Source organism: Bos taurus, chromosome 8 (genome assembly GCF_002263795.3).
Source record: "Bos taurus isolate L1 Dominette 01449 registration number 42190680 breed Hereford chromosome 8, ARS-UCD2.0, whole genome shotgun sequence".
NCBI lineage: Eukaryota > Metazoa > Chordata > Mammalia > Artiodactyla > Bovidae > Bos > Bos taurus.
The window spans coordinates 4607059-4619481 of record NC_037335.1 but is presented as its reverse complement, the minus strand read 5'-3'; the positions used below and the strand labels follow the sequence as shown (position 1 = coordinate 4619481).

At 38.8% G+C, this 12423-nt stretch overlaps 1 protein-coding gene across 1 annotated transcript in view; it reads right to left on the bottom strand.

Moving 5' to 3' along the window:
- The window catches only part of GALNTL6 (polypeptide N-acetylgalactosaminyltransferase like 6), a 1542469-nt gene that overhangs the window by 863079 nt on the left and 666967 nt on the right, over window positions 1-12423 (bottom strand). The window contains exon 3 of the mRNA NM_001191298.2: window positions 12055-12193. Coding sequence (NP_001178227.1) covers window positions 12055-12193 — 139 coding nt within the window. The remainder of the gene's footprint in view (window positions 1-12054; window positions 12194-12423) is intronic.

Here is a 12423-nt window from a genome sequence, read left to right as displayed (position 1 = left end):
AACCTTTGTTGGCAAAGTAATGTCTTTGCTTTTGAATATGCTATCTAGGTTGGTCATAACTTTCCTTCCAAGGAGTAAGCGTCTTTTAATTTCATGGCTGCAGTCACCATCTGCAGTGATCTTACTGAATAGAATGCATCATTACATCAAATTTCCATTTTTCTTAAAGGAATTAAAATTGAGAATCTATTTCTGCTTCACAAACTTCTGCCAACTTTTTAATCATCTTTATCATGGTTTAAGATAACAAAGGACATACTTTGAAACTTAACAGATGTGATTCTGACGATGGCTTATTTTTTGTTTTGTTTTTCTGGATTTTCTCTGGATTTTTTTCTGTATTTATTCAATACCTAACAAATAATTAATATTTGTCATGTGATCAACATTACATTATGGGCTGATGATAGAAGAAAAGCAAAGTTTTATTGTCAGGGAGCCATTGTTCCAGTGGAAGACACTGTCCAAAATTTCCAATTCAAAATACAGTGTTAGTTACTCAGTTGTGTCTGACTCTTTGTGACCCTGTGGATTGTAACTTACCAGGCTCTTCTGTCCATGGGATTTCCCAGGCAAGAATACTGGAGTGGGTTGCCATTTTCTTCTCCAGAGGATCTTTCTGACCCAGGGATTGAACCCAGGTCTCTTGCATTGCAAGCATATTCTTTACCATTGGAGCCACCAGGGAAGCCCCATAATACAGTAGAATAAGTCTAAATACTGTGTATGTGCAATGTCCTATGAGAGTAACTAAAATCATCTGGCAAGCTGGTATCAAAGTAAATGAGATTAATTTTTCAAAAGAGAGCATTTTAAAATAAATACATTGTATTAATTTGAAAGACTGTAAAAAAATTAGAGATAACTTTGAAATATACAATAGTTGCTAATCAAGAAATGAGAGCACTTCCTTTGATGGCTCAGCTGGTAGAGTGGAGGACTGTAGTATATCCCAGTATAGTCATCCTTAGGTCACTGGTTTGATACTGGGTTGGAGGAAGAGTTAATGTTTTACTAACACAACATTGCCAATCAATTATACTCCAATAAAAATTATTTTAAAAAGCTTTTCATATGGAAAAAGGAAATGAGTGTACTTCAAGCATCTGTGACTTTAGCGTTTCACACTGAAGTTTCTATATGAATATCTTAATTTGTAAGTATATAACACAAGTAAGTAGGCATGGGATATCTACATAGACTCTGTTCTGCATGTTTGTTTTTTTTTCTTTTATTTATCTTAACATCATTATCAAACAGTAGACCAATACGGAAGTTATCATTATAAAAAACAGCTTTAGGCCTTTGCCTGTCATCATTTTAATAATTCTGATATTAACCATGTCTATGATGTAAGACAGGTTTCCCTGGTGGCTCAGTGGTAAAGGATCTGCCTGTCAAGCAGGATATGCCAGATACTCAGGTCTGATCCCTGCATTGGGAAGACCTCTGGGAGAAGGGAATAGGTATACCCTCCAGTATTCCTGCCTAGGAAATCCCATGAACAAGGAGCCTGGTGGGCTACAGTCCAGGGGGTCACAGAGAGTTGGATACAACTTAGCCAGTAAGCAACAACACATGATATGACACCATTTCTTTTGTTCAGTTATGGGAAAATCCCCATATCTAAACACTGTAACTCTTTCATCATTCAAATGCTGAAAAACAATAATCTCCTAAGACTGACTCCAAGATCAACTCTGATCTAGTTTGATGTCAAACTTCCAAAAATTAGTTGCACTTCTGTGAGTTCAATATTTTCTACTTTCCCAGTGAAAATTTAAAATTTGGATGACTTTATAGTCACACTAATCTGAAATACTGACTTTGTTACCAAGGTCACACATAACAGAAATAACTGCCTGAGTTTGAAGCACATTAGTATTTCCTAGTGATGTATTCACCACCACCGGTTCTAGAGACTGACTTTAGCAGTAGTGCCATGAAAGTTTGCAGTGATGACTGCATAGTGAAAACCCAGCAGTTTAACATTTATCTAAGTATGATTTTTCTGTATCACTGATATGGTAATGCAATCTCATATTTAGCTATTAGTTTTTTTAGTAAATGTGTTCCATTTGGAGCCTTATATATTGACACTTGAGGGTAACAAAATTACATACAATTAGAATTAAAAATACATATAATATAATCCTATGAATGTCTTCCCCAGTGGCTCAGGTGGTAAAGGCTCTGCCTGCAATGTGGGATTTTGGGGAGATCCCCTGGAGAAGGGAATGGTAATCCACTCCAGTATTCTTGACTGGAAAATCCCATGGACAGAGGAGCCTGGCAGCTGCAATTCATGGGGTCGCAAAAAGTCAGACATGACTGAGAGACTAACACAATCCTATGAATATATATATATATTTATGACTGAAATAAAGGTCCCATAAATGACAGTAATGACCAATCATGAATTTGTACTTGATTTTCTAGTTTCTTTCTATAATTTAAAAAGCAATTACAGATTCTTATTGATGTATGGCAGAAGCCAACACAATATTGTAAAACAATTAATCTCCAATTAAAAATAAATAAAAGTAAAAAGCAATTATGGGGACTTCCCTGGTAGTCCAGCGATTAAGACTTTGCATTCCAATGCAGGGGGTATGGGTTTGATCCCTGGTTGGGGATCTTAAGTTCCCACATGCCTGTGGCCAAAAAATCAAAAACATAAAATCAAAGCAATATTGTAATATATTCAATAAAGATATAAAAAAATAGTTTGCATAAGAAAAAAATCTTTAATAAAAAAAGCAGTTACATTTTGGTTGGGTCTTAATAAACTAATATATTGCAACTCATTGTAATTTCAACTTTTATATTTTTACCATAATTTGAAGCAGAATAACACAGTAATAAGCAACTAGGTTTTAGAGTTTGAAAACTCCGGTTTGGAGTCAAACGTACAATTGTGAGCAATGTTTACATTGAAAACGTTACAAGACATATTTAGGTCATGTCTAGAAGTTTTTGTGTGTGTGCACAACTTTCCCAAGGCCAGTCTTTCAGACCCCATGCCCTGTGTTTTCCTCTTTCCTCCTTTCAAAGCATCTGCTTTATGAGCTGTCATTCACTCCAAAGATTAAATGTCTGACAACTCTTCAACTGTTCTCTCTCCCTGGAGGATTTCACTTCAATACTATAACATTGTCAGTTACACTGATAAAAACTCTCCCATGTCTTTCAGGTTTTATTCAGTGGGAGAGATCCTTGTGTACATTTTCATTGTATTCTATCAAGGCTTTTCTTTCATGACCCTTAGAAACATACTAATGTGCTAATAGCTACGCTAGTTTGCATGAGGCCTCTATCAAAATTTACAATTAAAATAAAAGTCTCTCAGTTGTGTACATCTCTTTGCAACGCCATGGACTGCAGCCCTTCAGGCTCCCCTGTCCATGGGATTTCCCAGGCAAGAATACTAGAGTGGGTTGCCATTTCCTTCTCCAGGGGATCTTACAAGATCAGGGATCGGAATCACATCTCCTGCATTGGCGGGCAGGTTCTTTAGCATGGAGTCACCAGAAAAGTCCAACAGAAATTAATTTTTTAAAAGTGAAGTGCAATAAAACAAAACTGAATGACCGTTTTGAAAGGTTATTTCCTATCTGTTGATCCTGGTCATTCCTTTCTCAATATAAATTGTTCTTTTTTTTTTTTTTTCTTTTTCCAATCATGTTTTGACACATCCTAGGCTAGAGTAGCATTTGACTCAAAGGACACATTTCCTGCCTCTCTGGTGACAGCACTTTCACGTGATTGGAGGGCACAAGTCTTTTAGCGAAACTTGCTTCAGAATTCACTTGTCAACTTGTTGAAAGAAAACAATCAACTTCAGGAATAAACCATAATGAAAACATGAAAAGAAGCCAGTGCCTTCTCAAATTTTCTTTTGAATGTGAATGTTCAGAGTAGCTTTATTTATCGTAGCTCCAAACTGGAAGCAAACCAAATGTCCATGGACTGGTGACTAGGTAACAATCCATATGACAGGATTTTACTCAGTAATAAAGGGACAAACTACTGATATGTGCAACAACAGGGATTAATCTCAAAGACACTGTGCTAAATGAAAGATGCCAGACACAAAAAGCTACATGTTGCATGATTCTATTTGTAGAATATTCTAGAAAAGGCAAAAATTTAGGGACAGAAGTCAGATCACTGCTGGTTGAGGGATAGAAGAAGGGGAGATTTCTTGCAAAGGGGACATGGGGAACTTTGGGGGTGAATGAAATGTTTGATGTCTCAATTTTAGTGATGGTTACCCGGTTCTACATATTTGTCAACAACTCCCCAACTTTTAAGTAGCCTTGAATCTATGAAATTTTAAGAAAATCCTTGCACACTATTATATGATTAACCTCAAACATCTCTGTGAATAAATTCTAGCATTCAATAGCTCAGAGTTACAGCAGCCAAATCATATTTTTCTATTTCATGTGAAATTAAATATCATTCTATCACTTTCACTGCACTATAGTTAAAATAAACTGGACACACATAATTATTTTTCCTAATAAACTCAAGAAGACTCTTGAGAGTCCCTTGGACTGCAAAGAGATCAAACTAGTCAATCCTAAAGGAAGTCAACCCTGAATATTCATTGGAAGGACTGATGTTGAAACTGAAGCTCCAATATATTGGCCACCTGATGTGAAGACCCTGCTCATTTTAACAGACCTTGATGCTGGGAACGATTGAGGGCAGGAGGAGAAGGGGACCATAGAGGATGAGATGGTTGGATGGCATCACTGACTCAAAGGACGTGAGTCTGAGCAAACTCTGAGAGTTAGTGAAGGACAGGGAAGCCTGGCATGCTGCAGTCCATGGGGTTGCAAAGAGTCAGAATAGTGACTAAATAGCAAGAAAATAAACTCAAAGTTGACTCACAAAATTTAATTATATTTACAATTTATATTTTCAAATTGTAATTCACTTGATCTCTTTATATTTTATCTCCTCATGATATGAATGGAAAAGGAAAGGAATCAGAGGGATAACCATCAGAAGAAAAAGAAATAACTGAATGGATCACAGTAAACCTGGCACCAATTTTAAATATCTTAAATACTCAGAGAAAAAAAGCTAGCACCCTGTTAGTAAACTGGATATGTAGAAATTCAAAATGACCATTGCTTGGTTCAGCACACAGTCCAAGTCAAGATATTTAACTCTTCAGTCATTATTATGCAATATAAATTACTCAAAATATGTATATATACAGAATCAACCTTTCTTCTTGTATACAAAGTATTGATCAACACTCTGCCCAGGTCATCCAGGGGAGGGGGAGGTTGTTTCCCTCCATAAATGGTCCCAGCTGTTAGAGAAGTACCCAGCCTCTCTCCATCCTCCCACACATCCCCTCTAGGAGAAAGAAAGTCACAAGATTGCTGAATTAGAGTTATGGATCTTATGCTTGGCTCAGCTTCTGCTTCAGTTTTCTGCATGGGAACCCACTGTGGTGCACAGATCAGACATCTCTTTCTGCCCCTGAGGCCCTAAGCTCTACAGCTGTCATCTGTGCTCAGTCATGTCCGACTCTGTGCGACCCCATGGACCGTAGTCCACCAGGCTCCTCTGTCCAGGGGATTATTCAGGCAAGAATACTGGAGTGGGTTGCCATGACCTCCTTCAGGGGAATCTTCCTGACCCAAGGATCAAACCCAGGTCTCTTGCACTGCAGGCAGATTCTTTACCACTGAGCCACCATGGAAACTCACAATTGTCCTGGGGTTGTCAACAATGTCAGTGACTGGAAGGCTGAATGCACGTCCTTCTGGAATTTGGTATTAGGAACTGCACTTGTCCCAGGTCTAAACCACACCCACCAATAAATCCGGTCAGTAATAAAGATAACAGTTTACTTGCAAACCACTTCTGGGACAGTCTCTCCACTGGTTCTGAAATTATACAGGGAACACAGTTAGGATAGGAAGCCTGATACAAACGCAACACTGCTGAAAGCAATCACACTATGATACCATGACAAGAAGTGTTAAAACTTCCTCTAAGTTTTCTCAAGAGATGCGATCTCTCAGAATTTTCTCCTCAAATCCAGTATCTTGCTTGTTATCAAAGGCATGAAGCCAAAACCTCCTTATCTTGACATATAGGTTAAAGGAAAAGGAAAGACACAATTCAGAGTAGAACTATATGCATGTGTGTATGCTTAGTCTCTCAGTTGTGTCTGACTCTTTGCAACCCCATGGAGCCTGCCAGGCTCCTCTGTCTATGCGATTTTCCAGGCGAGAATGCTGGAGTGGGTTGCCATGCCCTCTTCCAGGGGATCTTCCTGACCTATGGGTCAAATCCATGTCTCCTGCATTGGCAGGGCAATTATTTACTGCTAAGCCATCTGGGAAGCCTCAAAGTAGAACTACTTTAATTCAAAATATCTCACCTACTCAGGCACATTATAAGTACACTATAATTAATGTGGATGCATGTGGAATGTGTATCATGATATTTTCATCACAGCAAGAAATGAAACCTTACATAAATGATGTGTTTACCTGAATTCTCTGCAAAGCTGACCTCAACTCTCCTATTATACCTCCTAACTCGATATGTGTTCTCTGGTGGCTCAGATGGTAAAGCATCTGCCTCCAATGCAGGAGACCTGAGTTCGATCCCTGGGTCAGGAAGACTCCTGGAGAAATGGCAACCCACCCCAGAATTCTTGCCTGGGAAATCCCATGGACAGAGTAGCCTGGTGGGCTACAGTACATGGGGTCACAAGGAGTCAGGCATGACGGAGCAACTAACACACTATGTATCCTAATCTAATGTACTTCCTCTTCCCTCACGTGTAATTTCTTGTTACATACGTTAATTTTAGCATGGTGTGGAAGACTTGTGGTAACTGCTAACACATGCACTCATATCCAGGGAGTAATATTTGCTTAAATATTCTTCAGTTTTATCTTGCTAACAATTAACTCATGTATACGTTTATCAGTTTCTTTTCTATGCAGGCCATCCTTCCATGATTGCCTTTTTCCTTATTTTATATGTACTGTGTACTGTAAATGTATGTTTTAAAGTCAAAATAAGATGTTCTATATCATAAAGTTGTGACATTCAAATGGGTTACTGAATAAAAAGGAAATGCACAATCAAAATATAAGTGGCAATATGGTTGCCAGGGGGCAAGGATCAGGAGAAGGGATAGTCAGGGAATTTGGGATGGACATGGACACATTGCTATATTTGAAACGGATAACCAACAAGGACCTACTGTATCACATGGAACTCTGCTCAATTTGCAGGGAATGGTTACACGCATATGGCCCTCCACTATGCACCTGAAAATGTTAAACATTTGTTAATCTGCTATACTCTAATATATAGCAGATTATGCTGCTGCTAAGTTGCTTCAGTCGTGTCAGACTCTGTGCGACCCCATAGACAGCAGCCCAACAGGCTCCTCTGTCCATGGGATTTTCCAAGCAAGAGTACTGGGGTGGGTTGCCATTTCCTCCTCCAATGCATAAAAGTGAAAAGTCAAAGTGAAGTCGCTCAGTCATGTCCAACTCCTAGCGACCCCATGGACTGCAGCCCACCAGGCTCCTCTGTCCATGGGATTTTCCAAGCAAGAGTACTGGGGTGGGGTGCCATTGCCTTCTCCAATAGCATATTATAGTGCTATATTATAGAGGTGGAGAAAAACTAAAGTCTGTAAAATGAAGCCAGGCCAGCCAGTGACTGCCATATGCCATGCAGAAGCTCTCATTGTAAAGTTCTTATGGACATTGCATTAGGTACAGTGGGAAGATGCTCTAATGACAGGAGAAACTCAGGTTTCTCTCAGATTGATCCCAAGTACAGGTGAAGAAGCAACAGTTAGAACCAGACATGGGGAAAACAGACTGGTTTTAAATTCTAAAAGGAGTACAACAAGGCTGTATATTGTTACCCTGCTTATTTAATATATGCAGAGTACATCATGTGAAATGCCAGGCTGTCTGAAGCACAAGATGGAATCAAGATTGCTGGGAGAAATATCAATAACCTCATGTATGGAGATAACATGACCCTTTTGGTAGAAACCAAAGAGGAACTAAAGAGTCTCTTGATGGAGATGAAAGAGGAGAGTGAAAAAGCTGGCTTAACATTCAAAAAATGAAGATAATGGCATCTGGTCCCATCACTTCATGGCAAATATATGGGGAAACAATGGAAACAGTGACAGTATTTTTTGGGGCTCCAAATTCACTGCAGATGGTGACTGCAGCCATGAAATTAAAAGATGCTTGCTTCTCGGAAGAAAAGCTATAACAAACCTAGCTGCTGCTGCTGCTGCTGCTGCTAAGTCACTTCAGTCATGTTTGACTCTGTGCGACCCGTGAGATGACAGCCCACCAGGCTCCCATGTCCCTGGGATTCTCCAGGCAGGAACACTGTAGTGAGTTGCCATTTCCTTCTCCAATGCATGAAAGTGAAAAGTGAAAGTGAAGTCGCTCAGTCGTGTCTGACTCTTAGCAACCCCATGGACTGCAGCCTACCAGGCTCTTCTATCCATGGAGAGCTTATTAAAAAGCAGGGACATTACTTTGCCAACAAAGGTCCATCTAGTCAAAGCTATGGTGTTTCCAGTAGTCATGCATGGATGTGAGAGTTGGATTATAAAGAAAGCTGAGTGTCAAAGAATTGATGCTTTTGAACTGTGGTGAGGGAGAAGCTCTTGAGAGTCCCTTGGACTGCAAGGAGATCCAACCAGTCCATCCTAAAGGAAATCAATCCTGAATATTCACTGGGAGGACTGATGCTGAAGCTGAAGCTCCAATACTTTGGCCATTTGATGGCCATTTGATGCAAAACTCACTGGAAAAGACCCTGATGCTGAAAAAGATTGAAGGCAGGAGGAGAAGGGGAGGACAGAGGATGAGATGGTTGGATGGCATCACTGACTCGATGGACATGAGTTTGAGCAAGCTCCAGGAGTTGGTGATAGACAGCGAAGCCTGGCATGCTGCAGTCCATGGGGTTGCAAAGAGTCAGACATGACTGAGTGACTGAACTAAACTGATTACTGGAGTAGTGAAACAATGATGCCAAAGAATATGTTCAGTTTTATGCTAGTGAAGAAGTAAATAACAGGACAAATAAAAGTGCTGTCCGGATTGGGATTTCTGTTATAATCCATGTTCTAAATAGTTCTAGTCTTCACAGTAGACTAGATTTGTGCACTACGCATGTCGCAACACCTAGAATTATGAAACTTTTTGAGAACATGAGCAGGAATAGAGCACAAGCAAATACACAGAGAGTGATCTATAGTGTAGAACAGTGGATTTAGAACCACAATGATCTGTTTTGGAATGAAGATCTAGTTCAACAAAATTGCAAGACAATATTCCCTGATATTTTGCATTGCAAAATCCTAAGACACACAAAAAATAAACTCTGAGTAGTTGGATAAACTCAGCCAGTAGTTGGAATTGGTTGACTGCAAATGCAGTTTCTTAGACCTGTTACATTTGACTAGAAAAGTCATACAGATTCTGCATTCTCTTCCATAGATTCTGTTCATATAAACAAAATATGGTCCATAACCTGTAGCTTTGTTAAATTGAAAACACTGGAATCTGTGTCCAGCTGCTTTCCCATTTTCAAGGATAGAGTTGCGTCGCATGCTCTTGTAGTTATCTGTGCCTATATTTTGAGAAGCATAGCCAAGGTCAAAAGCACAGGACTTTAAACAGTGGGATCCCTGTAAGACTTTGTTTGGTTTCCAGATTCCAGCAGGTGGTACCTTGACAAAACCAGAGGCGGCATTTCACCTCCCCTCCTGCCTAGGTGAGAGCCATGCACAGGACTGAGCAAGGAGATGAGCTCTCCTGTATCTCACTCTTAACGTTTGCCTGGCATGCTTCTGCAATCTTCTGTTAAGATAGTTTGTTTTCCCTTTTTGTTATTATTTTACTAGATTACTGTCCTATTAGACATTCAAGCCTCAGGAAATAAGAATACCGTCACATACCATGTTTTAGCGACATTCTTCATCCCTAACATTTAAAAAACACCTTCCAATACTGTAAACATAGTAGTTCTGATAAAATTTTCAAAATGTCTTGTTTTCCATTTTTCCATTTTCTTTTCCATTATTGCCTAGGAATGTCTCTTCTGAAAAGGTAGTAGTTACCCTAAAAATACACTCTATGCAAAGAATGGGAATATCAACCTTCTTTTGACTTCAATGATTTCCTACACTGTTTCCATCTGCAAATCTTTCCACTTGCATAAACATAAAAAGATTGGAAGTGTGGGGGCGGGGGAGGAGGTGGATGGAAATTATGCTCTGAGGATATTATGCCAACAATGCAATTTAATGCATCTTTGATGGTGGGCAATTAGGTATTAAAATTTCTCATAACTAGAAACATTCTTGGTCAGTAGAAATTACCATAGATAATTTCAGGTGACAAGGGAATAATTTTGCTAGATAGAAGGCCTAGACAGTACAGAAAGCATTCAGTTTAGGGGAAAATTAATTTTTTCTTCACATGAATCCTTTGGTTAACCATATTAGAAAATGCAATTTCACATAAAACTGAAGGAGAAAACTGTTAAGTTTTTATATTTTAAAATAAAATCAATAAAGACAGAATATAGCAAAGCAACTAACAAACAGTTGTCCAAACCAGAATTCACTGATTTTTTGTTCCTAAAGGGCTAACTGCTTTTGCACACAGCTTTATTTAATGTACGTTATTGGTTTAATTTAGAGTCCTAGTCTTAAGGATGCCCTTAATCTTCTCTGATTTTTTTTTCTTTCACACCAGTGTTTCTAAAGGAGAACAAAATGCTGAGGTCAATATATTAGTTGGATAGATTTATCAAGTATGCAGGACAACACCACTGCTCCAAATTCTGATCACAGTCATGTTCTTGGCATACTTTGGGCATTGCATATGCTAAACAAGAAAATTGTAACAGACTAGAAAAAAGGTACGCTAAGCAAGGTCAGGATTAGCCAAGGGTGGACAGAGAGAAGGCTTTCCTCCAACTGTAGGTAATAGTCTCCTTGTTTCCACTGAGACTCTAATATTTAGCTTCAATTCAGTAAAAGCTGAATGCACTGTCAACTGACAAGCCACAAGCAATTCCTAAGTGACGGGAGTAACCAACCATTCCCTCGAGATGATGGATGTGTTCACTTCAGGCATTTTCTATAGAAAATGTAACGATAATGGCACTGATAACGGCTGACATGAGAAGGCAGCCAGTCCAAGGCATGCACCAGTAGGCAATTCTAACAGCACTAATCACTAAGGAAAATGTACACATCATACCCTATGTGATCAAAGGCAAAGGGACAGATGTCATCTGAGAGCATTTCAATGTAAACGGAGATCATACCACCAACTCAATAATGAAAATGGGTATTAAGCTTCTGAGCATCAAGAGTTAATCTTTTGGAATTTTAGAGGCTGTTTCAGGTTAAATAAAAAATACCGAAGATTATGTTGGTTGTCTGTTTTATATATAGTAATGGATATAGCACCAACTCCTAATTTATCTCTCCACACCCTTTCCCCTTTGGTAACTATAAGTTTCATTAAGAAAAAGAATCTGAAAAATAGTATACAGATAAATAAATGTATATATATAGATGTATAGCAAAGTAATTTGTCATATACATATATGCTATCCATCTGAAGCTATACGTGTAAATACAGACCATTTGTTGTTCAGTCGCTGAGTAATGTCTGACTCTTTTTGGACTCCATGGACTACAGCACATTAGGCTTCCCTGTCATTCACTGTCTCCTGGAGTTTGCTCAAATTCAATTCCATTGAGTCGATGATGCCACAGCAAAGTAATTCAGTCACTGAAGCTAACACAACATTGTAAGTTATCTATACCTCAATAAAACCCCCCAAACCCAAAAGTATATATAAAATAATGGAATATAAATGGCTTCTATAAAATTAATAGGTAAAGTTTTTAATTGTATAACTCACGATTATATACACGAAACATAATGAATCAAAAGAGACAAGGGACACCACCCTGCACATGGGCGAGTGGACACTCACTTGGCGTGCCGGATGTCTGGCAGGGACCTCTCTAGAGCAATGTTGTTGCTGACAAAAATATTGAAACCATTTTCCCTGTAAGCTGAGTCGTCGTGGTCCTCCTCAGTGAGGGGGTAAGGTTTTCCGTGTTCACCTTTCCCTATCAGGAGAAAAGAAAAAGGGATAAGTGTCTGCCTAAAAACCATTTCCACTTCTAGAGCAGATAATAGGATGTGAATGTGTTTCTTTAGTCTCTCTTGTTATTATGCTCCAGAGAATGCTCCAGCACCAAGATTTTATCAAATCATTATTTTATTTCATTTAGAGAAATGAAACATACTCATAATAAAAATAAGCAACACAGAAGTACAATCTCACCTCTCAGCAAAA